Source organism: Macrobrachium nipponense, chromosome 29 (genome assembly GCF_015104395.2).
Source record: "Macrobrachium nipponense isolate FS-2020 chromosome 29, ASM1510439v2, whole genome shotgun sequence".
In the NCBI taxonomy this organism is placed as follows: domain Eukaryota; kingdom Metazoa; phylum Arthropoda; class Malacostraca; order Decapoda; family Palaemonidae; genus Macrobrachium; species Macrobrachium nipponense.
This window is the reverse complement of record NC_061092.1, coordinates 35,093,641-35,114,823: the sequence shown is the minus strand read 5'-3', so window position 1 is coordinate 35,114,823 and position 21,183 is coordinate 35,093,641. Positions and strand designations below refer to the sequence as shown.

General features: G+C 38.4%; 1 protein-coding gene across 1 annotated transcript in view; it reads left to right on the top strand.

Moving 5' to 3' along the window:
- Positions 1–5,559: 5,559 nt before the first annotated feature.
- Positions 5,560–21,183, top strand: part of LOC135206234 (dual specificity tyrosine-phosphorylation-regulated kinase 2-like) — a 307,323-nt gene continuing 291,699 nt past the window's right edge. Inside the window, exon 1 of the mRNA XM_064237600.1 lies at positions 5,560–7,258. Within this exon, the coding sequence (XP_064093670.1) occupies positions 6,065–7,258 (1,194 nt within the window). The 5' untranslated portion in view covers positions 5,560–6,064. The remainder of the gene's footprint in view (positions 7,259–21,183) is intronic.

The following is a 21,183-nucleotide window of genomic DNA, read 5'->3' as shown; positions in this document are numbered from 1 at the left end:
CTCTCTTACTTCTTAGTCCATCCTCTCTTACTTCTTAGTCCACCTCCCCTTTTAACTTCCCTTCTATTCTTAGTACCAAACCTCTCTAAATTCCCTCTATTAACTTCTTAGTTCCAATCCTCCCTTAAAACTCTATTTACTTCTTAGCCAACCTCTCTTAACTCCTCGATAATTCTTAGTCCAACCTCTCTTACTTCCTCTCTTACTTCTTAGTCCATCCTCTCTTACTTCCTCTATTACTTCTTAGTCCAACCTCTCTAACTTCCTCCATTATTTCTTAGTCCAACCTCTCTTACTTCCTCTCTTACTTCTTAGTCCATCCTCTCTTACTTCCTCTATTACTTCTTAGTCCAACCTCTCAACTCCTCTATTACTCTTAGCCCAAAACGCTCTAACTTCATCTATTACTCTTAGCCAAACCTCTCTAACTTCCTCTATTCTTCTTAGTCAAACCTCTCTAATTCCTCTATTACTTCTTAGCTCCAACCTCTTACTTCTTCTATTTAGTTCTTAGTCCATCCTCCTTACTTCTTCATACTTCTTAGTCCAACATCTCTAACTTCTTCTATTACTTCTTAGTCCAGCCTCTCTAACTTCTTCGATTACTTCTTAGTACATCCTCTCTTACTGCCTTATTCACTCTGATGGTCCAACCCTCTAACTTCCCGCTATTACTTATAGTCCAACCTCTCTAACTTCCTCTATTACGTCTTAGTCCAACCTCTCTAACTTCCGCTGTTACTTCTTAGTCCAACCTCTCTAACTTCTTCTATTACTTCATAGTCCAACCTCTCTAACGGTATTCTATTACTCATAAGGCTACCAACCTCTTCAACTTATTCAGACTTCATAGTCAAACCTCTCCATACTTCCTCTAGTCCAACCCGCTCCTAACCTTTCCTTAATTTCTTAGTCCCAATTCCCTCTTACTTCCTCTATTACTTCTTAAAGTCCAACCTTCCTTCTAACTTTTACCCTTTTACTTCTTGTAATCCAACCTTCCTCTTAACATTCAAATCTATTAATTCTTAGGCCAAACCTCTCTAAACTTCCTCTATTACTTCTTAGTCCAACCTCTACTTAAAACTTCCTGTTACTTCATAACTCCAACCAAATCTCTAACCTTCTTCTATTAACCTCTACCTCATTTAGTCCAACCTCTCTAACTTATTCTATTACTTCATAGTCCAACCTCTCTAACTTATTCTATTACTTCATAGTCCAACCTCTCTAACTTCCTCTATTAAATTCTTAGTGCAACTCTTTAAACTGTTTCAGGAGCCGAATGACCCTGAGTGCTCCAGTACTTAAGACTGACAGTCTATTTCATACAATCAATTTACATATCTTGTATGCAGCCGGTAAAGATACATATCCCAGGAGTTGCATTGTGGAGCAGGTTTCTCTAGTTAAATGAGTATACTGATTTTGCTTACCTTCATAATGAAAATAAGGTGAACAAATTTCGTCATCATCATCATCATCATCAACATCATTACCTCCACCTGGGCGTGACGCAAAATCAAATTTCTTAAAATCAATTGACGTGGAAAAATACAAATGGCGGTATTATCAAGGTATCGTGACTGAAAACATAAAATAATTAATCAATTCCGTATTCACACAATATGCTGCAATAAATACGAACGAGATTAAACAGTATATGATTTATTTTGAGTAGTTAGAGGTCGCAAGATACCTTCTTTTCACTGTTAGTTTTGCTAAAAGAAAAAAAAATCCTTCGCTTATATTGCTGTACAGATGTGTATGTGAAATGCACAAGACGCGTTTGAGTGTGAACGACCCCCCCCCCCCCCCCACAAAATAAATAAATAAAATGAAATAAAATAAAAATAAATACATTGTAAAAAATTAAAAAAATCCAAAGCACTCGTACTTTATAACGATTCTCCTGAACGTCAAAAGAGTCATTAGAGTAAAGAAGGAAAAACAACAAACGATTGAAAATACCCGACAAACAACGCAATAAGAGTCAGAAGCATAAAACGCTCGGGACTGAAGATGGGATGACAGTAACTTATAAACACAAACACCATTAGAGGATTTCCATTCTTAAAAAAAAAAAGAAAGGAAAAAAACTTTAGCCTTACATATTTAGTTTCATAAATGTTAAACTTCATAATTAATAGTAAGAGGTGTTCAAGCACAATAAAACATAAACAAAACAAAACAAAAATGATCAAGCAGATATTCAGCTCTTGATCCGTGATCTGTTATATATCGTTGCGTTATATAATATTGTTCAACTAAAAATAGATATAAAAAATTAGAACAGTTTAATAAATAAATAAATAAACAAATAAATTACACCAGTTTCTGGCCAGTAAGAGTATCTCTGATTTGTAAATTCATTCTGCTACTTTAATAATTTACAAAGCGAGCTTCCACCCTTAGATAAAAAAAAAATACCAGAAGGAAATAATTGAACAACAGTATCAAGAGACACTATTGCCTACAGCAGATGAACGCTAAATAGTCATTAGTTCTAAAGTCGTTCTCAGGAAGGTGGCCAGTGGTGCGTTATTAAATGGACATTGTTCACTTAGTAAGAATTTCATTCTCGTCGGATACAACGTGTCACTTTTTACACTGAAGTTACATACCATGAATTATCTTTTTTAAATGGCCCCAGCCATGTAACTCAGTATTGAGAGAGAGAGAGAGAGAGAGAGAGAGAGAGAGAGAGAGAGAGAGAGAGAGAGAGAGAGAGAGATATCTCTGATCTCAGTAATGCGAAAGTGGGTCTAACATGCGGAAAATTATTGATGACCAATAAGAAGGCAGATCAGGACCTGAAGGATTATAGAAGTCCTAACCTTAACCGGTAAGAGGATCACAGAGGAACTTTAAGGGTATCCTCAGGTCATTTAGACCCAAAAGGATTACGAACAGCTCCTCATCCATTGCTCGGTGTACCAGAAGGAAATTTTGTCAGTGTCTACTCAAGCCGGTCCTAAGCCCGGATTGAAGACAAGGATTGAGAGTCTGATTATGCTCTTATCTTGATTGGTTGACTAATTTGTGAAAATTTGGACTTTGAGTGGTTGGACAGCAAGATTGAAGAAAAGAAGCGGAATGGAGGTAAAGTAAAAGGGTTAAGTGAATAACCTTTAGCAATGCCTACAGCGCACCACATGAAGCGAACTGATGGCAGCTTCCCCTACGGAGCAATTCCTATAATATAGGGTCAACTCAGGCTGGTCCCAACCCCGAATTAGAGACAAGGGATGAGCTGATCATCATAATATCCCTACTTTGTTATCGGTATATTTATAGTAACACGCCATCAGAGATTAGCAGTTGGCTGCAGATAAAGAGAATGGTCCTGATTATCTCCCCTACAGTGCAAATCCATCTATATATCCCGTCATCTAAATCGATTATCATTTCCAACGGTGACACACGATTGGCTCCCATCCTCTGTTTCTCTTCCTTATGTCGATTTTCCTTCATCGTTTCAGTTTTCCCCCTTTATTTTTTAGATTATCTATTCTCATCTTCTCGTCTGCATTTTTTTTAATCTTCGCCCCTTCACTTTTTCGTGTTCTGCAGACTTCTCTTGACATACTCCACTGATTCTTCCCCATCTCTCTCTCTCTCTCTCTCTCTCATCCAGTATTCTTTCCCCACTCGTTTCAATAACACAGTTCTCGATATTACTTTTTCTGCCAACACCCACATCCTTTCTCTCTCTCTTACTGACTAATCTTCCATCTCCCTTAATCGCCTCGATATATACCTTAAGTGTCTCTTGTATAGTCAGAATGATTTCGATGCTCTCACCCTGGACGCACGTACGCAAACAAACACGCTATATTATATAATATATATACTCTCTCTCTCGATATATATATATATATATATATATATATATATATATATATATATATATATAGAGCAGAGAGAGAGAGAGAGAGAGAGATGAGAGAGGACGAGAGAGAGAGAGAGAGAGAGAGAGAGCAGTCCGTAAAGCTCGCAGGAATACTTAACCATGCTTGATAATAACCTTGTTATCAGCCTTTCTCCATTATTTCAGCGTCTTCGTTCCTCCCTCGCCAGTCTGCGCCATACTGCTTCCCCCCCTTCGCGTGGTTCCATTTCTTTTGGCCCATCCCTCAAAGCTATCAGTCTATCTATGCTACCTTTGCTTTACGAAGACCTCTCCTATCTCGCGATCGTTATAATCTATCTTCTACATGGCAGCAGCGTTTTCGTCTGGCTCTTGGTCTCCCTCATTTTTGCCATATCTACAGTTTGCTAAAGCCCTTCATTATCTCGTCTTCTGCAGGTACACGCCCAAGATGTGACGTGAATCATCTGTCTGCCTGAGAAGCTCAAGCCAGCTCTAATACAGTCAAGAAAAGAAGGAATGGGGGTCTTCTAACACCGTTCTGTTAGATGTCTGCGAAGTAGAGTGTGATAGAAGCATGCCAGAAGTGGTCAATACGGTGCAACACTAACTCTCACAGCTTTGGGAGCGATCGCTGGGACCTAAGTCGCACAGACCTGGAGTTCCCAGCTGAGCCATATGGCATGCGTGAGAGTCAGAGATGCACGCGCCTCGACACGACGTCACACCGGTGGCCGATGTACGATGACTGCCATCTCGCGGCTTGTTGCACTATTCATCGCAGAGTACCTTGGTTTCGTCTTCGATGTAATGATTTACTGTAACGCACTGCTGCCGTTGCTGCTGCCTGTAACCTGCGGTCGCGATATTCGACATTTGCACGTGATGAAATTGTGCCATGTTTTTATGGCGTCAACGTGAATCTGCTCTGGGTTTCGGCAATTTCTATTGAAATTTACCAAATTCATGCAACGTTTGCTCTCACGAACACACACACATGCACACAAACATTTTGAGTCTGCTATATCTGTTGTAGATAAAAGCAGATTTACTTATTCTTTCTATCATATTCATATGAACAATAGAACATAGTCTCCAAACATAAAAGGCTGGAAATGAAATTAAAATCGACACATTTGCAGACACCAGTTCATTTTATTACAGGTCCACGGCGTTATAATCTCTATAAGATTTGTTAAGTTACTCTAAAAAATAATGCGATATCTGAAATAAGAGCTATAAATATTCATGGCTGTTATTTATAATCAATATTAAGGGCGGTGGGTAAAAAGTAAAGATTTATTGATTAAAATATATTCGCACAAACATCCTTACTTTATTCACAAATGATGAATGTTTTATATTCCAGTAAATATGAAAATACAAGATAATTATCAAATGCATATACTTTTACAGATACACATACATAATTTATATATACACATACATATGTGTGTTTGTGTGTGCAGTGCATGTGTGGTTGAGCGTGTATGTATGTATGTATGTGTGTGTGTGTGTACTACTTGCCAGTTGCTCCTGTTCCTAAATACATCATTTTGTAGGATTTGCTTATGATTTGCCAGTTATATTTTTGTAAAGCCACATATCTATGTAAAGATGCATTTCCATTCTATGAGTGTATGTAAGCACGGGCAAAAATGCACATCAAGTTCAATCATAGGTTTGTCGAATGAGGGCAGAAGATACGGTAATTTACCTTTTCCCCTACGATATCGGAAAAAGACAAACTCTGGCAACAGCCGACAAGACTCGCGATAGGAGGGTCGTCCATGACGTTATAGCCCAACTGGCGTTCCTATTGGGCGACAGACAATGACGTCAGAGGACATTGACGTGTTTCCATTGTTCAGCGTTCATGAACTGAGTCTTCTGTAGGTTCTCTTGGTGGAAGGATATGCGCGGTGGTGAATTGTGTTTACGAATTTAATCGTCTGAAAAAGAAATCCTCAATGAAGCCAGGGGGATAATTTTACAGTCACGTCCCTAGGAAGTGGTTCCCTTAACACGGAGTGAAGCCTAGGGGTTAGTGTAAGCGCGAAGTGCTCGAAGTCCGAGTCTTAGTCTTGAGTCTGATCTCGTATAGTGTTTTAGTGCAGTGCGCGAGGAGGAGTAGTGGTTGTTTTTGAGTATGGCCAACAGCTCTCAAGAAGAGATGGCGGCCGACCCAACGCTATGATATGTGCAGCCACAGATAGGGAGGTGGCTTGCAGGAGTGTGGGTGGCCCTGGTGGTGGAGTTTTAGGTGGAGCTGGAGGTGGAATTGGCGGTGGAGGAGGAGGAGGAGGCGGAGGGCTGTTGGGAGCTGGCGGCGGAGTGTTTGCGGCCATGCCCCTCTCTCGCACCCGATCTTTACTTGCCAACATTAACGGTGCGGGTTCGCCCAACGACACCACCAACACAACTACTACAACCCTCTCCAACACCTCCAGCAACGCCACCACTGGTACCAGCGCCTATCTCGAGGGCGGGAGCAGCACCACCCACTTGCCGCCCTTAAAACCTCTGACCATGAAGACTACAACCAGCGGCGCCCAGCCCATCACTCAACTCTACGAGTTCGACGACACCAATTCGAATTCGGAGCAAAATGGACAGCCCAATTCGGTGTCGAGCCAAGTCAACACGGATTCCTCTAGTTTACCTGTGGTGCGGCCGCCCTCGGCCGATTCAAGTAGTCTTAAGAACGGCTCAACACGACAACCAAAGACATACGTAGCCACGCCCGAGCAGGTTATGAAGTATTATATGAATAAACTCACTCCTTACGAACACAAAGAAATATTTAATTACCCTCAAATATACTTTATAGGCGCCAATGCGAAAAAGCGGCCCGGTATCATCGGGACGGGGAACCAGGCCATCGCGAATAACTACGGGTACGACGACCACCAGGGGTCGTACGCACACATTCCCCACGACCACATCCAGTATAGATACGAGGTGCTCAAAATCATAGGCAAGGGGAGTTTCGGGCAGGTGGTGAAGGCCTACGACCACAAGAGCCACCTGCATGTGGCACTGAAGATCGTTCGCAACGAGAAGAGGTTCCACAGGCAGGCGCAGGAGGAGATCCGAATCCTCGAACATCTCAGGAAGCAGGACAAAGATAACACCATGAACATCATCCACATGTTCGACCACTTCACCTTCCGCTCCCACACGTGTATAACCTTCGAACTGCTCTCGATCAACCTGTACGAGCTCATCAAGAAGAACAAATTCATGGGATTTAGCCTACAGCTGGTCAGAAAGTTCGCCCACAGCCTCCTGCTCTGTCTCGACGGCCTCTACAAGAACAAGATCATCCATTGTGATATGAAACCGGAAAACGTTCTCCTCAAACAGCAGGGACGCAGTGGCATTAAGGTAAATGGGATCTGATGGGCACCTTCTCTAATTTATGGTATATATTCGTTTCCTCCTTTGGCGTTCTCGATTTCCACCTTGGGTTTTACTATGTGGAATACGAGGGCAATCTCAAAGTTATCATTATTTAGGTTGGTCTTATGTTTTCATAATACGTACATTGTGATTACGAAATAATCAAGTTATTTAACATATAGATTATATTAAAGGAAAACAAAATGAAAGACGCCTCCTGAACTGTAACTTGGGTAGTATTAGAATGCAAACAATATGAAATGATGAAAGGTTCAAACTCTTCTCTTTCATTCAAATACTTGCGTGATAGAATACACACAAATGGCAAAGGATAAAGCTGTCACAGAAACAGCACAGGAAAAACAGACTGTAGCGTATGTTTACATTCAGTTACCAATGTTATTGTATACTGCTGCCATTGATTTGTTAAAGGTTCTACTACCTGACGTATTTTTCCAATGGAAACAAAAATAACTTTTATAAACTTAGAATCACGCGAGGGACAGAACAAGCCAGTTGTACTTTATCAACTTTTAAAATTAAACATATGTGTGTTTATATATTTTTTATGATTCATCTACATTAGCTGTTCTCTTCTTTGTAAATCACATTTTTTACGGAGGCTTATTCTGTACATTCGTATATAGCAAGTCAAAAAGACTTTGAACTTACATAACAAGCTTATTTATATATAGAGTAGAAGGCCTAAGTGATAAGTGGGAGAAAATAAGAATAGACGATACGTGAATAAATACAGAGTACCAGAAAAACCAACAAGCATCTCTCTCTCTCTCTCTCTCTCTCTCTCTCTCTCTCTCTCTCTCTCTCTCTCTCTCTATCCTCTCTCTCCTCTATCTCTCTCTCATATATATATATATATATATATATATATATATATATTATATTAATATATATATATATATATACTATTAATTAATATAGTATATACACATATATTATGTGTGTGACATCAAAACATCAATTGGAGCAAAATACGTAAAACGCAGTGTATGCAATTAACAGACAGCTGAATAAACTATGTAAATAATTAAAAGGAAAGTGTGCTTGAATGTGCTCTCAAGCAATGGAACGGAACTCCCAGGCAGAAAGGTCATGAACACCTGGGTTGACCCAGGTTACAAAGAGCAGCACAGATACCCCGCCGAAACGAACAGCACATGGGTATTTGTACTCTTGTGAAAGTTTGCCCAACCGGTAAAGGGTATTTCAACCATAAAGGCTAAGGGTTTATTTATGAAAAAATGATATGGCAGTAAAATTGATTATATCAAGCCTGGAGAGAACTAGTCTGGGAGTAAGATTAATAGTTCATATCTTTCCATGAGTTAGTTGTTGGAAAATAGTATGGGAGGAGGACTGTTCATTCACATCCAGCCTCTGGTTAGTGTTCCTTGTGAAACGTATTGATGGAAATGAAGTGCGAGATGTTTACTTTTAAAATTAAATAAACCTGCACTGGTTTATGTGTAAATAGTACCGTATGAATACTAAAAAGAAAATTTCCTCTTAAATATTCTAAAGAAAAAAAGTACATAAAACTTAGCTTGAACATAACGTGTATGATTTTCGATCACTGTGATATGTTTGCAAGAGTTTAATTTAAAAACATATAAGTTAGAAATGTATTTTTAAATTATATTCTTGCAAACACGTCACTGTGGATTTGTTTCCATAACTTAGGCAGTGTATTATGATAACAGGTAATATTAAATTCATCATTGATGCACACTTACAGTTTTGGACATCCCTTAAAATTAATGCTATAGAGGCACTTGATTATCCAACTCGAGAATACACAAGAATATTCAGCACACAGATTATGAATAATCGACCTTCCATTTGCAGTTTTGTTTTTCTTTTGTTTTTTTAACGAAAGATTACGCCAACCGGATGTTTTGAATCCAGATTGTTGATAAATGGCTTGGTTTGTAAACAGTATTCTATATACATTCGTACCGTCCCTATGACATAAAACCAGTCCAAAGAGTTTGTCATCGAGACAGAAGAGTAAGAATAAAGCTCTTCTTTTTAGTGCTTTTGATGATGCATTGTTTACATTTTTTTAATATTTTCTTTTTTATTTCCTGGACTTTCACTTTACGGTACATAATCGTAGAAAATCATATGGTTCTTAATGAAAAATAACATAAAAAAACTGGAACAACTCTACTCTCTCTCTCTCTCTTACACACACACACACACACACACACACACACACACACACACACACACACACACACAAACAAGCTTATTGACGAATCACAATACTTTACATAATGGAAATGTTTAACGCAGCTGAAACTTGATAAGGTCTCATTTTTGTGTTAATTCAAAGTCATGGCACGAAAGAACCATTCAGTGTCAAGTGATTTGTCAATATTACTCTCTGATAGAAATCTTGACCGGCAAGATGTGAGCATTCTTTCACGTGCAATTAGGGATTCAAGCTTCAGCTTACTGCGATCTGATCGTCATGGCACTTATCAAGGTTGAGCTTATTGGAAAAGTGTAAGGGTTTGAGAGAGAGAAACAAACTTTAAGGGCTACCGATATGGGAAAATTGTGCGTGTGTGTGTGTATGTGTGTAAGAGAGGGAGAGAAAGAGAGAGACTTTACTGGGTACGGATATGGAAAAATTGTAAGATTATGTGATGTTATTTATGAGAGAGAGAGAAGAGAGTGCAACTCTCATTTCGACATTAGTGATTGTTCTTTAGCCACAACCGGCAAATTGTAAATTTCAAAAGAATTGTATGGGTTTATGTATTGCTCAATTTGATATGTCAAAACACAGTCTTAAACCACACACATACTCAAACACACATAGATATGTTGCAGATATAAGGCAACTAATGTTGCAGATATGTGGCAACTATATGATATCTGATTTTCTTCTCCATACTAGAGAGGTAAAAAAGAAAAAACTCAACTTTCTGAAATTGGAAAAGAAGTTTGGTAGAAAGTATTTTTTGAAAACTGGAACAGTGAGAGAAAGTGAAATGCAACGGAGTGATGCCGTTATATTCTGTCAAAGTGCTTGGAAGTGAGACAGTATTACCTATGTTAGTTTTTTTTTTATTAAGTTATTAATGTTTACTTCTAATTTTTTGTGAACAGCATTGTTCTTTTAATATGTTCAACCAATTTTAATGCCAGTTTGTTAATGCGTTTAGTATGTCTTTATTATTATTAGGATATTATTATTATTCATTATTTTATTTTTATTTATTTTATTTTTAATTATTAATTATTATTATTATTACTATTATTATTATCATCATCCCTGTTGCATTCTGAGGCCTGAATGTCAATTTCTCTTGTAAAGTGAAGCGGTAATCTGAGAGAGAGAGAGAGAGAGAGAGCACTAAGCTACAAAACTAGTCAGGCAACCAATGGACCCATCTCCTTTATTTTCTGTCGTGTTGCATTGATGGCAGTTGTCCTATAACTATGTTAGGAATTAACCGTGAATTAACATCGGAAAATAACATTGACAATAAAAAAAAGGAAAAGAAAGAAGACAAAGTGTTTTCATGTTGAGGCAGTAAGAGGATTCTGAATGGTCAGAGAAATGATAAATAAAAGGCGAAAGAATGCTATAATTAAACCTCTGTTCTGGCTCGTTATTCCTTGTCGTGACGCAGATAGTAGTGTGAAGATGTAACATGCATGCTGTACGGTACGCTTATCTTTTATCTTTTGTAAGAGGGAGGTTAATGTGTATAGAGAACACACACACACACACACATATAATATATATATATATATATATATATATATATATATATATATATATATATGTGTGTGTGTGTGTGTGTGTGTGTGTATGTATGTATGTACACATAGTATATATGCATAATAAAAGACCCTGAAGCACACATTTTACATGACAAAACCATATATGTACTAATTTTAGACTGACAAGACTTCATTTCTGATCACTGGTGATCAGGATTGCAGTATTGTCAATCGAGATATAATATATATATATATATATATATATATATATATATATATATATGTGTGTGTGTGTGTGTGTGTGTGTGTGTGTGTGTGTGTGTGTGTGTGTGAAAAGGCCCACAATCATAAGACATTATCTCTCGAGATATGCCCACATCCTCTCAAGGGCCCATTGTTGATAAAATAAGTCAGGGGGAATTCAGATGATGATTACGTAGTATCTTTCAGTGGTATGGTACAGTTGTAACTAGCTGTTTGGACTATGTATATGTGTGTGGATTATTATTACTATTATTATTATTATTATTATTATTATTATTCTGAACCTGAACCCTATTCATATGGAACAAGCCCACCACAGGGTCCACTGACGTGAAATTCAAGCTTCCAAAGAATATGGTGTTCATTAGGGAAGAGTAACAGGAGGTAATGTGAACTACAGAAAAGAATATATAGGTTACTGTGTTAGGGCTCTTCACCAGTCGTCGTCTGATATTTCAGATATTGCTTTGTTTTATGTATAATAATTTTATACTCTTTGGTAATCTAAACAACAGTGCAACAACAGACTTGATGATATCCTTGTGCTATTTCATTTGCACTTCCTTATTCACATAGGGGTATTGTATCTGCGTATGTTCATTGCATTCCTTAGAATATTGGTTTGCAAGTGATTAGCCGCGTACACCCAATATCTATGAAATTTGTATCACTTGAGTAAAAATAACCACAATTACACTAATTACGCGCAAATGCTGTAATTTAGATTCCACGAGCGAGTTTACAATCGTGGCAGCGTGAAGACAAGGTATTAAAAATTGGCTGTTGTATTCAAGGGATAATCAGGCGCCTTATTTTTCTCGGCGATAATGAACATCTATCTATATTTACGTGGTTCCTTCGACCGTGAAGGTATCTGCAATGGAGCATTGCGTTTGACGACGGCCATAAATCTCTGCAATCTGGATAATGAGAGTTATCGATTCTGTATATTTACAGCAGCTTTCGTATGTGTGTGTGTGTGTGTATATGTGTGTATACGTTTTGGGTGTTCTTATTAAAAGTTTATACGTATATATGGCTTGTCGAAAATCTAATTCCTTGTTGCAATGAAATGACAAACTTAACATTACTCTCTGTCACGACAGTTCCTTGTAGAGTTCAAAGGTCAAATTGAAATCGTTTTGTTGACCTCGCCTTGTTTCGAGTTCAAGGTCAGAAGATCATCAACTTCAGTAACGTTTTCAAGTCGGATTTTTCCATCATGGATTGGACATGACGTGAGTTCATCCAGTTAAAATCTACGAATATGAACAGTTCAGGAACTAAAGCTGTATCTGAGAAAATGATAGAGTTCGCCAACACCGCTACGTATATATACAAAACGTTTGTTCACAGGACATTTGTCATAATGAAGTAGTTGACTTTCCTTTGCCAACGCCTTCTTCATTCGTTATCATTTAGCCAAAGAGTCGCAGAGGGACCAGTGAGTGGCTCAGCTGCTAATTAGTTAATGCGTTCGATGAAAACGCCAAGACATGCACAAGTGCTCGCCTCGGGAAAGAGACGAGAGTCGAGGAAATAGTATAATTATTTCATTAGCTGGACTTCATCAAGTCAGGTGGCTTATTACCTGGAGAGGTCGACAACGGTATATGGAGGCTGTCACACAGCCTAACCCGAACAGTGACAAATTCGATTTGTGGCTGGTTGTGTCGGCTGTCTGGTGTGGATTTGGGTCCTCGCTTTACGTAGTAATCCATCTTTCTCACCTTAAGGGGGTCGTGCCGTCATTGCCCCTCATGTGGTGCGTTATATGCATTACTTGAACGTCTTTGCAGCGTCCCTTCGGCTCCCAATTGCAGCTCTTTCATTCATTTTACTATGCCTCCGTACATATTCTCTTCCACCGGACTTTCCACCCTCTCCGAGAGTTGTCTCAGTGCAACTGCGAGGTTTTCCTCGTGTTACACCTGTCAAACCTTCTTGGTGCCAATTTTTTTTTTATCCTTATAGGTTCTCCTCAGCTGAATGAGAGGTTGGTCAGTGAGTTTCGTAGTGCCTTGATGAAATATAAAATCAATATTGCTTTTGTTATGCTATTTCAGAAGTGCTTTAAAAATAATGCTACAATATCTAATGCAAGTTACAGGCTACTTAATGGCGGAAGATTTGCTCCAAGACACGAACTATACAGGATAAACATTGTTCTTTCCGGAAAATGGAAGGCTTGAGAATACAAAAACCCTCGTGAATGCTGGGACTGGGCGTTTGAAACAACGAGGTAATTGACGTTTCTTATGTTAACTGCAATAATTTACCCAGAGAGAGAGAGAGAGAGAGAGAGAGGAGAGAGAGAGAGAGATGAGAGAGAGAGAGAGAGAGAGAGAGAGAGATGGATGTCTCAAAGACTTTGTTATTCCATCCGAGGAGACTTTGTGTGCTCACTTATCTCTGGGGGCAGGTTTTATGTTCATTCACAGTGTTCTAATGATTTTGTCTAGCTTTCTTTTAAACTCTTCCACACTGTTGCTGTTTACAACTTCGGAGAAAGAGACACACACACACACACAGAGTTCCCATGGTGTAGAGAGAGAGAGAGAGAGAGAGTGGTATCCCATGATGTAGAGAGAGAGAGAGAGAGAGAGATCCCATGGTGTAGAGAAGAGAGAGAGAGAGAGAGAGAGAGAGAGAGAGAGGAGCCCAGAAGAGAGAGAGAGAGCGAGAGAGGAGGAAGAGAGAAGAGGAGGAGAAGAGAGAGAGATCCCATGTTGTAACGAACCCAGAGGTAGAGATGTAGAGAAGAGAGAGAGAGAGAGAGAGAGAGTGGTATCCCATGATGTAGAGAAGAGAGAGAGAGAGTGGTATCCCATGATGTAGAGAAGAGAGAGAGAGAGAGAGAGATCCCATGGTGTAGAGAGAAGAGAGAGAGAGAGAGAGAGAGATCTCATGATGTAGAGAAGAGAGAGAGAGAGAGATAGAGAGAGGACAGCTGCGGTCCAACAGCTGCATTATTTTCATTATAAGTTTCCTTGGCTGGCATTTTTCATGACTAGGGACCGCTCTGCCTGACAGATGCGAATTTTGAAGTCACGATATCTCTGCAAACCGAGATGTGGTCGTTGACTTAATCAGTGGTATATATTCAGAAGTAACTCAAAAGAGTCTAATATATCTCAGCCTCCTGTGGTGACTGGAATTCGAAATGCGAAGAACTGGGCAATTAGAGGGTTAGCGTATCTCGGTGGTATAGCACTTGGCTTGCATTTGGAAGGTCCGTGGTTGCAAGGCGGGTGTGGCCTTGACCAATCAGTGCAGCTGTGAATGGGTAGAAGCGTCAGCTGGGAGTCGAAGAGGGAGGGGACTGAGGCTTGCACCTGAACTGTATATGTGTACAATACTATATATATATATATATATCTATATATATATATATATAGATATATATATATATATATATATATATCTATATATATTATGTGTGTGCTTATAACTGTGGGTTGAACCCAGAGGAAAAGAACACGTCAGTTGCTAATGTACTAGGTATGCACTTCCTTTGACAGGTCTTTTATGGCAGAAATAGAACCTTTTATACTTGCCAAGGTATGTTCTCTTTTTCAGGAAAGTTAATCCCAATTTAGTATTGGGCTTATGTTTGTAGGTTTCCTTTTTATAGGAGTGACTACATTAACAAATACTATGATTACTGGTTAGATACATGTAAAAGCCTGAAGGAAGAAAAGGTAAATATCGGCTTTATTTATATATATATATATATATATATATATATATATATATATATCTATATATATATTAAAGATTGTGTAGTATATGAAAACACTCAAAAACAAGTGTTTTGGTGTCATTAGATAATTTCATTTCTTTACCTGAAAGCAATTTGATCGCTGTTGTTTCGGTTATCTTACCTAAGCTTTCCAGAGCTGATGGAATTTAAAAAGAACGTTTTACAGAAACGTTTCGTCAGATGCAATGAATTGAGATTGTAAACAAAGGCGGGTGTGCTGAAGAGATTAAACCATTGTTAAAGCGTGTACAGACAGTTATGGACTGAGCTTTTGTATAGTGTGTGTATTAGTATATACATATTTTATTTTATATATAACTATTGGCAAGGTGAAAATTAAAGGCCAGGCACCAAGCACTTTCGTGTATTACGTACTACACTTCTTCGGGTTACAAAGTGAAATTAAGAAATAGAGCCATGAAAAGAAAAATTCATTCAACAAATATTCAAGCCTTAGCAAGTAGTACAGAGCATTACTGTATATATATAGCACGAAAATTGAGCTTGAAGTTATTAACACAAACATTGTTGTGTATGTAAGTATGCAGTATATGGATATATATATATATATATATATATATATATATATATATATAGATATATATCTATATATATATATAATATATATATAGTTACCAACTCGCTTCTTTAAAGCCTCCAATCACTTGAGATTTGATTCGATGCCGTCAAGTTGTGTTATTCTTCGTCGTGCTTTTAGATTCATCGTCGTCAAGATTATTATGAGTTGGTTCTGTCTGTCTGTCTGTCCGTGTGTCTGTGTTTTTGCAGGATTGCCAGTTACGTGGAAAGTGTCGAATGGACTTGCACATATTCCTTTTATAACAAGACTATTATAGCTGCGTGCGTAACGCCACCTGGCGTTTTATGGCGCTGGACATAATTGGCAATCGAAGCTTCGTTCATAAACCAAAGCAGTGGTCAAGCCTTGCATTCTTTTTCTTCTTTAATTTCTTCTTCTTCTTCCCTAATGAACGCGCACTTCCATTTTTGTGAAGTTGGATAGAAGATGGACTCCTTGACACTTGAACTTTAGTGAGGTTTTGTTTGTTTGTTTTGAGTTTTGGCCAAGGGTACTCTATACCTTCCACTACTAAATTTGCATAATTTATTTGTCTGACAGAATTTTGATTGTGTAACTAAACGGTTTTATTGCTTTGGTGTGGCCAGAAGGAATCTGTAGAACAGTCGAACAGTTTTTAGCCTAAGAATACAAAGAAAAAAGTTCAATGAACTCAAGAAAACTGTTTAAAAACGGAATTCCTACTGTCACCCACTAGTTTGAGTGTCTGGTGCTTTACTAAAAAATTCAAGTCGACTTTTACGGTTATCTATAAGTTTTTATTCGTCAAGACGTCAGTGATATACACTGGGAATTCGGCAGCGGAAATTCAAAAACATCAGTCGAAAACGTCACCCGGAAATGAAGTTTTGGGCAAAAGAATAATGTAGCGTGTGAAGACAAAGACATCGGCAATTTGGTACAATCAAACGGACCGCTGCTGACAGGATGATTCTCCTCAAGGGGATGCATTCTCTCTCTCTCTCTCTCTCTCTCTCTCTCTCTCTCTCTCTCTCTCTCTCTCTCTCTCTCTCTCTCTGCAGCTGCACCGCGATAAATAAAATAGAGGCAAGATATTCGTTTCAGCGATATAGATATAGTTTATAATGGGGTTGAGCCTCTTCGTAACCTTCTCCAATAATGCTGACGTGAGAACTGAGAATCTCCAGTCGTGGTCTGACCACTTATGTAATACTAATTGCCTTGGAGACGGTCAAAATCGCATTTTTAGTATGAGCAGTCTGCCCTTCTGTGAGATGGAGGTCTGTGTGGTGGGGGATAGTGTGTTGGGATGACGTTATTTACGTTATTGTTGGAGGGAATGTGTGTTGGAGAGGAGATACTGCATGTGCGGAGCGGATGTGTCTTAAAGGTGTCAAATGAGTGTTTCTTGGGTAAAATATGAAGCGAATGTGTGGATGCCTGTATTGTTGATATATTGTCTGTGTGTGTTTGTGTGTGTAGGCGCGCGTGTCAGTGTGTGTGTGTGGGCATGTGTGTGTCAGTGTGTGTGTGTCTGTAGGCCTATGTGTGTATGTTGGGTGATGTGGGTGTGTTTGTGTTGGGGGTTTTATGGTCATGTATGGGCGGTAGGGGGCGATATAGCAGTGGTACACGTAACTATTCGGTTTGCATGCACTGTATCCTACCGGGTGTCACTATTGTATTCTTACTTGGATTTGGCGGCATTGTAAAAACGTTTAGGATCGTGGCAGACGCACGTGCCCTCTCTCTCTCTCTCTCTCTCTCTCTCTCTCTCTCTCTCTCTATATATATATATATATATATATATATATATATATATATATATATATATGAGAAAGTATAGTAACTCAGAATGTGAACTAATAGCGGTAGAATTTGAATCTGAAAAATTGGTGAACATAGTAATATATAGACCTCCTAATACTAAAGAGTTTGACTTAATAATTGAAAAATTGGATGATATATGTAGAAATCACAAGGACTGGACTATTCTCCTATCTGGTGACTTCAACTTTCCTTTCGTAGAATGGAAAGAACGAATAGGAGACTGTGGTTGTACTTATACATATAAAAAAGAGAGTAATAGTAGTGCAGAAGATAAGAGGCAATTTGAAAAGCTATTAGATATGCTACTAGAATACAACATTCAACAAATAAATCACCTGCCAACAAGAAAGGAAAATACTTTAGACCTAGTATTTGTGAACGAGATGAATTATGTTAAAGAAATAATAGTTTATAATGCGAGTATTTCAGATCGTAATGTCATAGAATTAACAGTTCATTCCAAAGCAAGTGAAAATAGAGATAAGCAAGAAATGAAAAAGTGGGAAGGATATGGAAAATACAACTTCTACAGTAAAAATATAAAATGGTCAGAAATTAATGAAGAATTAAACAAAGATTGGGATAACATTTTCGTAAGTGATGACATAAGGGTAAATACGGAGATATTATATAAAATATTGGAGAAAATAGTGGATAAATATATACCGAAGAAGAAAAGTAAACATCATTCATGCATACCAAGAGACAGAAGGATCTTGTTCCAGAAAATCAGAAAGTGGAAAAAAGGTCTTGCAAAAGAAAAAAATGCATGGAAAGTTATAGAACTAAAAAGTAAGATAGAAAATGCAGAACAAAAGATTATACAATCAAAAGAAAATGAAAAACGGGACTTGGAAGAAAAAACCCTATTAAATATCAAGCAAAACCCCAAACTATTATACTCATATGCGAAGAAGATGAATAAAAGAAGAATAGAAATAGGCCCTCTGAGAATTGAAGGGAGATTAACGAATGAAAGGAAAAAAGGAAATTTGCAACATACTGGCAGAACGATATAAGAGAGAATTCACCCCTAGAATAGATAATGAAGATAATGATATAGAAGTAAGGGACGAAAATAGTGAATATTTAGCTGACATAGAAATTAATGAAGCTGATATTGTGCAGGCAATTAATGAAATTAAAAATGGAGCTGCTGCAGGGCCGGATGGAGTCCCTGCTATTTTGTTAAAGAAAGTAGTTCATTCTATCGCAAAGCCACTTGCAATATTATTAAGACAAAGTGTAGATACAGGCAAGATTTATGATGAGCACAAATTAGCACATATCACCCCTACTTTCAAAAGTGGATCAAGACTAGAGGCAAGTAATTATAGGCCTGTGAGTCTAACATCACATATTATGAAAGTGTATGAAAGGGTAATGAAGAAAAATATTATGAAACATTTAATAAAAAATAATTTGTTTAATATAGGACAACACGGTTTCGTACCCGGAAAAAGTACACAAACCCAACTGTTAGTCCACCGTGAGAACATATTCAAAAATATGAAAAGCGGAAATGAAACAGATGTGGTTTATCTAGACTTTGCAAAAGCTTTTGACAAAGTAGACCATAATATATTAGCAAAGAAAATTAGAAAACACAATATCGTAGATAAAGTAGGAAGATGGTTAAAAGAATTTTTACACAACAGAAAACAGATAGTTATTGCAAACGATGAGAAATCGGATGAAACCAAGGTAATATCCGGTGTGCCACAAGGTACGGTGCTAGCTGCAATATTGTTTGTTATTATGATTGAAGACATAGACAGTAATGTTAAGGATTCGGTAGTGAGTAGTTTCGCTGATGACACAAGAATAAGTAGAGAAATTACTTGTGATGAAGATAGGAACGCTCTACAAAGAGACCTTAACAAAGTATATGATTGGGCAGAGGTAAATAGGATGGTATTTAACTCTGATAAATTTGAATCAATAAATTATGGAGACAGAGAAGGAAAGCTATATGCATATAGGGGACCTAATAATGAGGCAATCACAAATAAGGAAGCAGTTAAAGACCTTGGTGTGATGATGAATATAGGAACATGTTATGCAATGATCAAATAGCCATTCTGTTGGCAAAATGTAAAGCAAAAATGGGAATGTTGTTACGGCACTTCAAAACAAGAAAAGCTGAACACATGATTATGCTTTATAAAACATATGTTCGTAGTCCACTTGAATATTGCAATATGATATGGTACCCACACTATCAAAAGGATATTGCACAAATAGAGAGTGTACAAAGGTCCTTTACAGCTAGAATAGAAGAAGTTAAGGACCTAGACTACTGGGAAAGACTACAATCCTTAAAATTATATAGTCTAGAAAGGAGAAGAGAACGCTACATGATAATTCAGGCATGGAAACAGATAGAAGGAATAACAGAAAATATCATGGAACTAAAAATATCAGAAAGAGCAAGCAGAGGTAGATTAATAGTGCCCAAAACTATACCAGGAAAAATAAGGAAAGCACACAGAACATTAATCCACTACGCACCAGCATCGATAATGCAGCGTCTATTCAATGCGTTGCCAGCTCATCTGAGGAATATATCAGGAGTGAGCGTAGATGTGTTTAAGAATAAGCTCGACAAATATCTAAACTGCATCCCAGACCATCCAAGATTGGAAGATGCAAAATATACCGGAAGATGTACTAGCAACTCTCTGGTAGACATTAGAGGCGCCTCACACTGAGGGACCTGGGGCAACCCGAACGAACTGTAAGGTCTGTAAGGTAAGGTCTCTCTCTGCAGCAGACCAGAAATCTCGAGTTTGTTTCTACTTAGAAACTAGCAGCGTATTCCATATTGATGAGGGAATAATATTATTCCTTATTTGTTTTCTCCATTCGCGGACGATCTAAACTTGAACTCCTATCAAATAAGGACGTAAGAAAAATGGCCCATATTAGGCGTGTGGCTTCTTAAGGCGAGACTCAAACGCTTACTCCATAAGCAAAGGCGAGAGAAAACAACTTTGCAGGTCTTCAGTTTGTACTTGCCTCTCTCTCTCTCTCTCTCTCTCTCTCTCTCTCTCTCTCTCTCTCTCTCGTGTAAGCCTACCTGCCACTTTGTTTAAGGACTTCACGTTAAAAAACAAAACAGTTTCCCGTTGCTCAAACATAATCGTATAAAACTAACTCTCTCTCTCTCTCTCTCTCTCTCTCTCTCTGCACGGCTTCTGACTACAAGCTCATAACTTGTTTGGGGTATGTTAGGTGTCTTGTAGACAGACGAATACGACATCCTGGCCCATTCACTCGTCTTTATCGCTTTTTTGTCGTTTGCGCTTTTGTTTTTGCCGTTGTTTATGTATTGTTAACAGATGTAGCGTCGTCACCATCACAGAACAGGTGTGACTATGAGGTCTTTCAGCGCTGAAATGGAAATTGACTAATGGTTTGAAAGGTGTAACAGGAGGAAAACTTCGCAGTTGCACTATGAATCAGTTGGTCGGAGAGGGTGGAAAGTAAGACGGAAGAAAGAGAATACGAACGGAGCTACAGTAAAAGGAATGGAAGGGGTTGCAGCCGTGGGGGACGAAGGTGCGCTGCAAAGAACCTTAAGTAATGCCTACAGTGCACCGCTTGAGGTCCACTGACGGCACTAACCTTCTGCGGGGTCACTATCGCTGGTCACTATCGCTATCTGTGTTCTTGTCAACTTTCATCTGACGGAGGTTTTCTCACTCATTTCCCGTCTAAAATTCCCAAGTG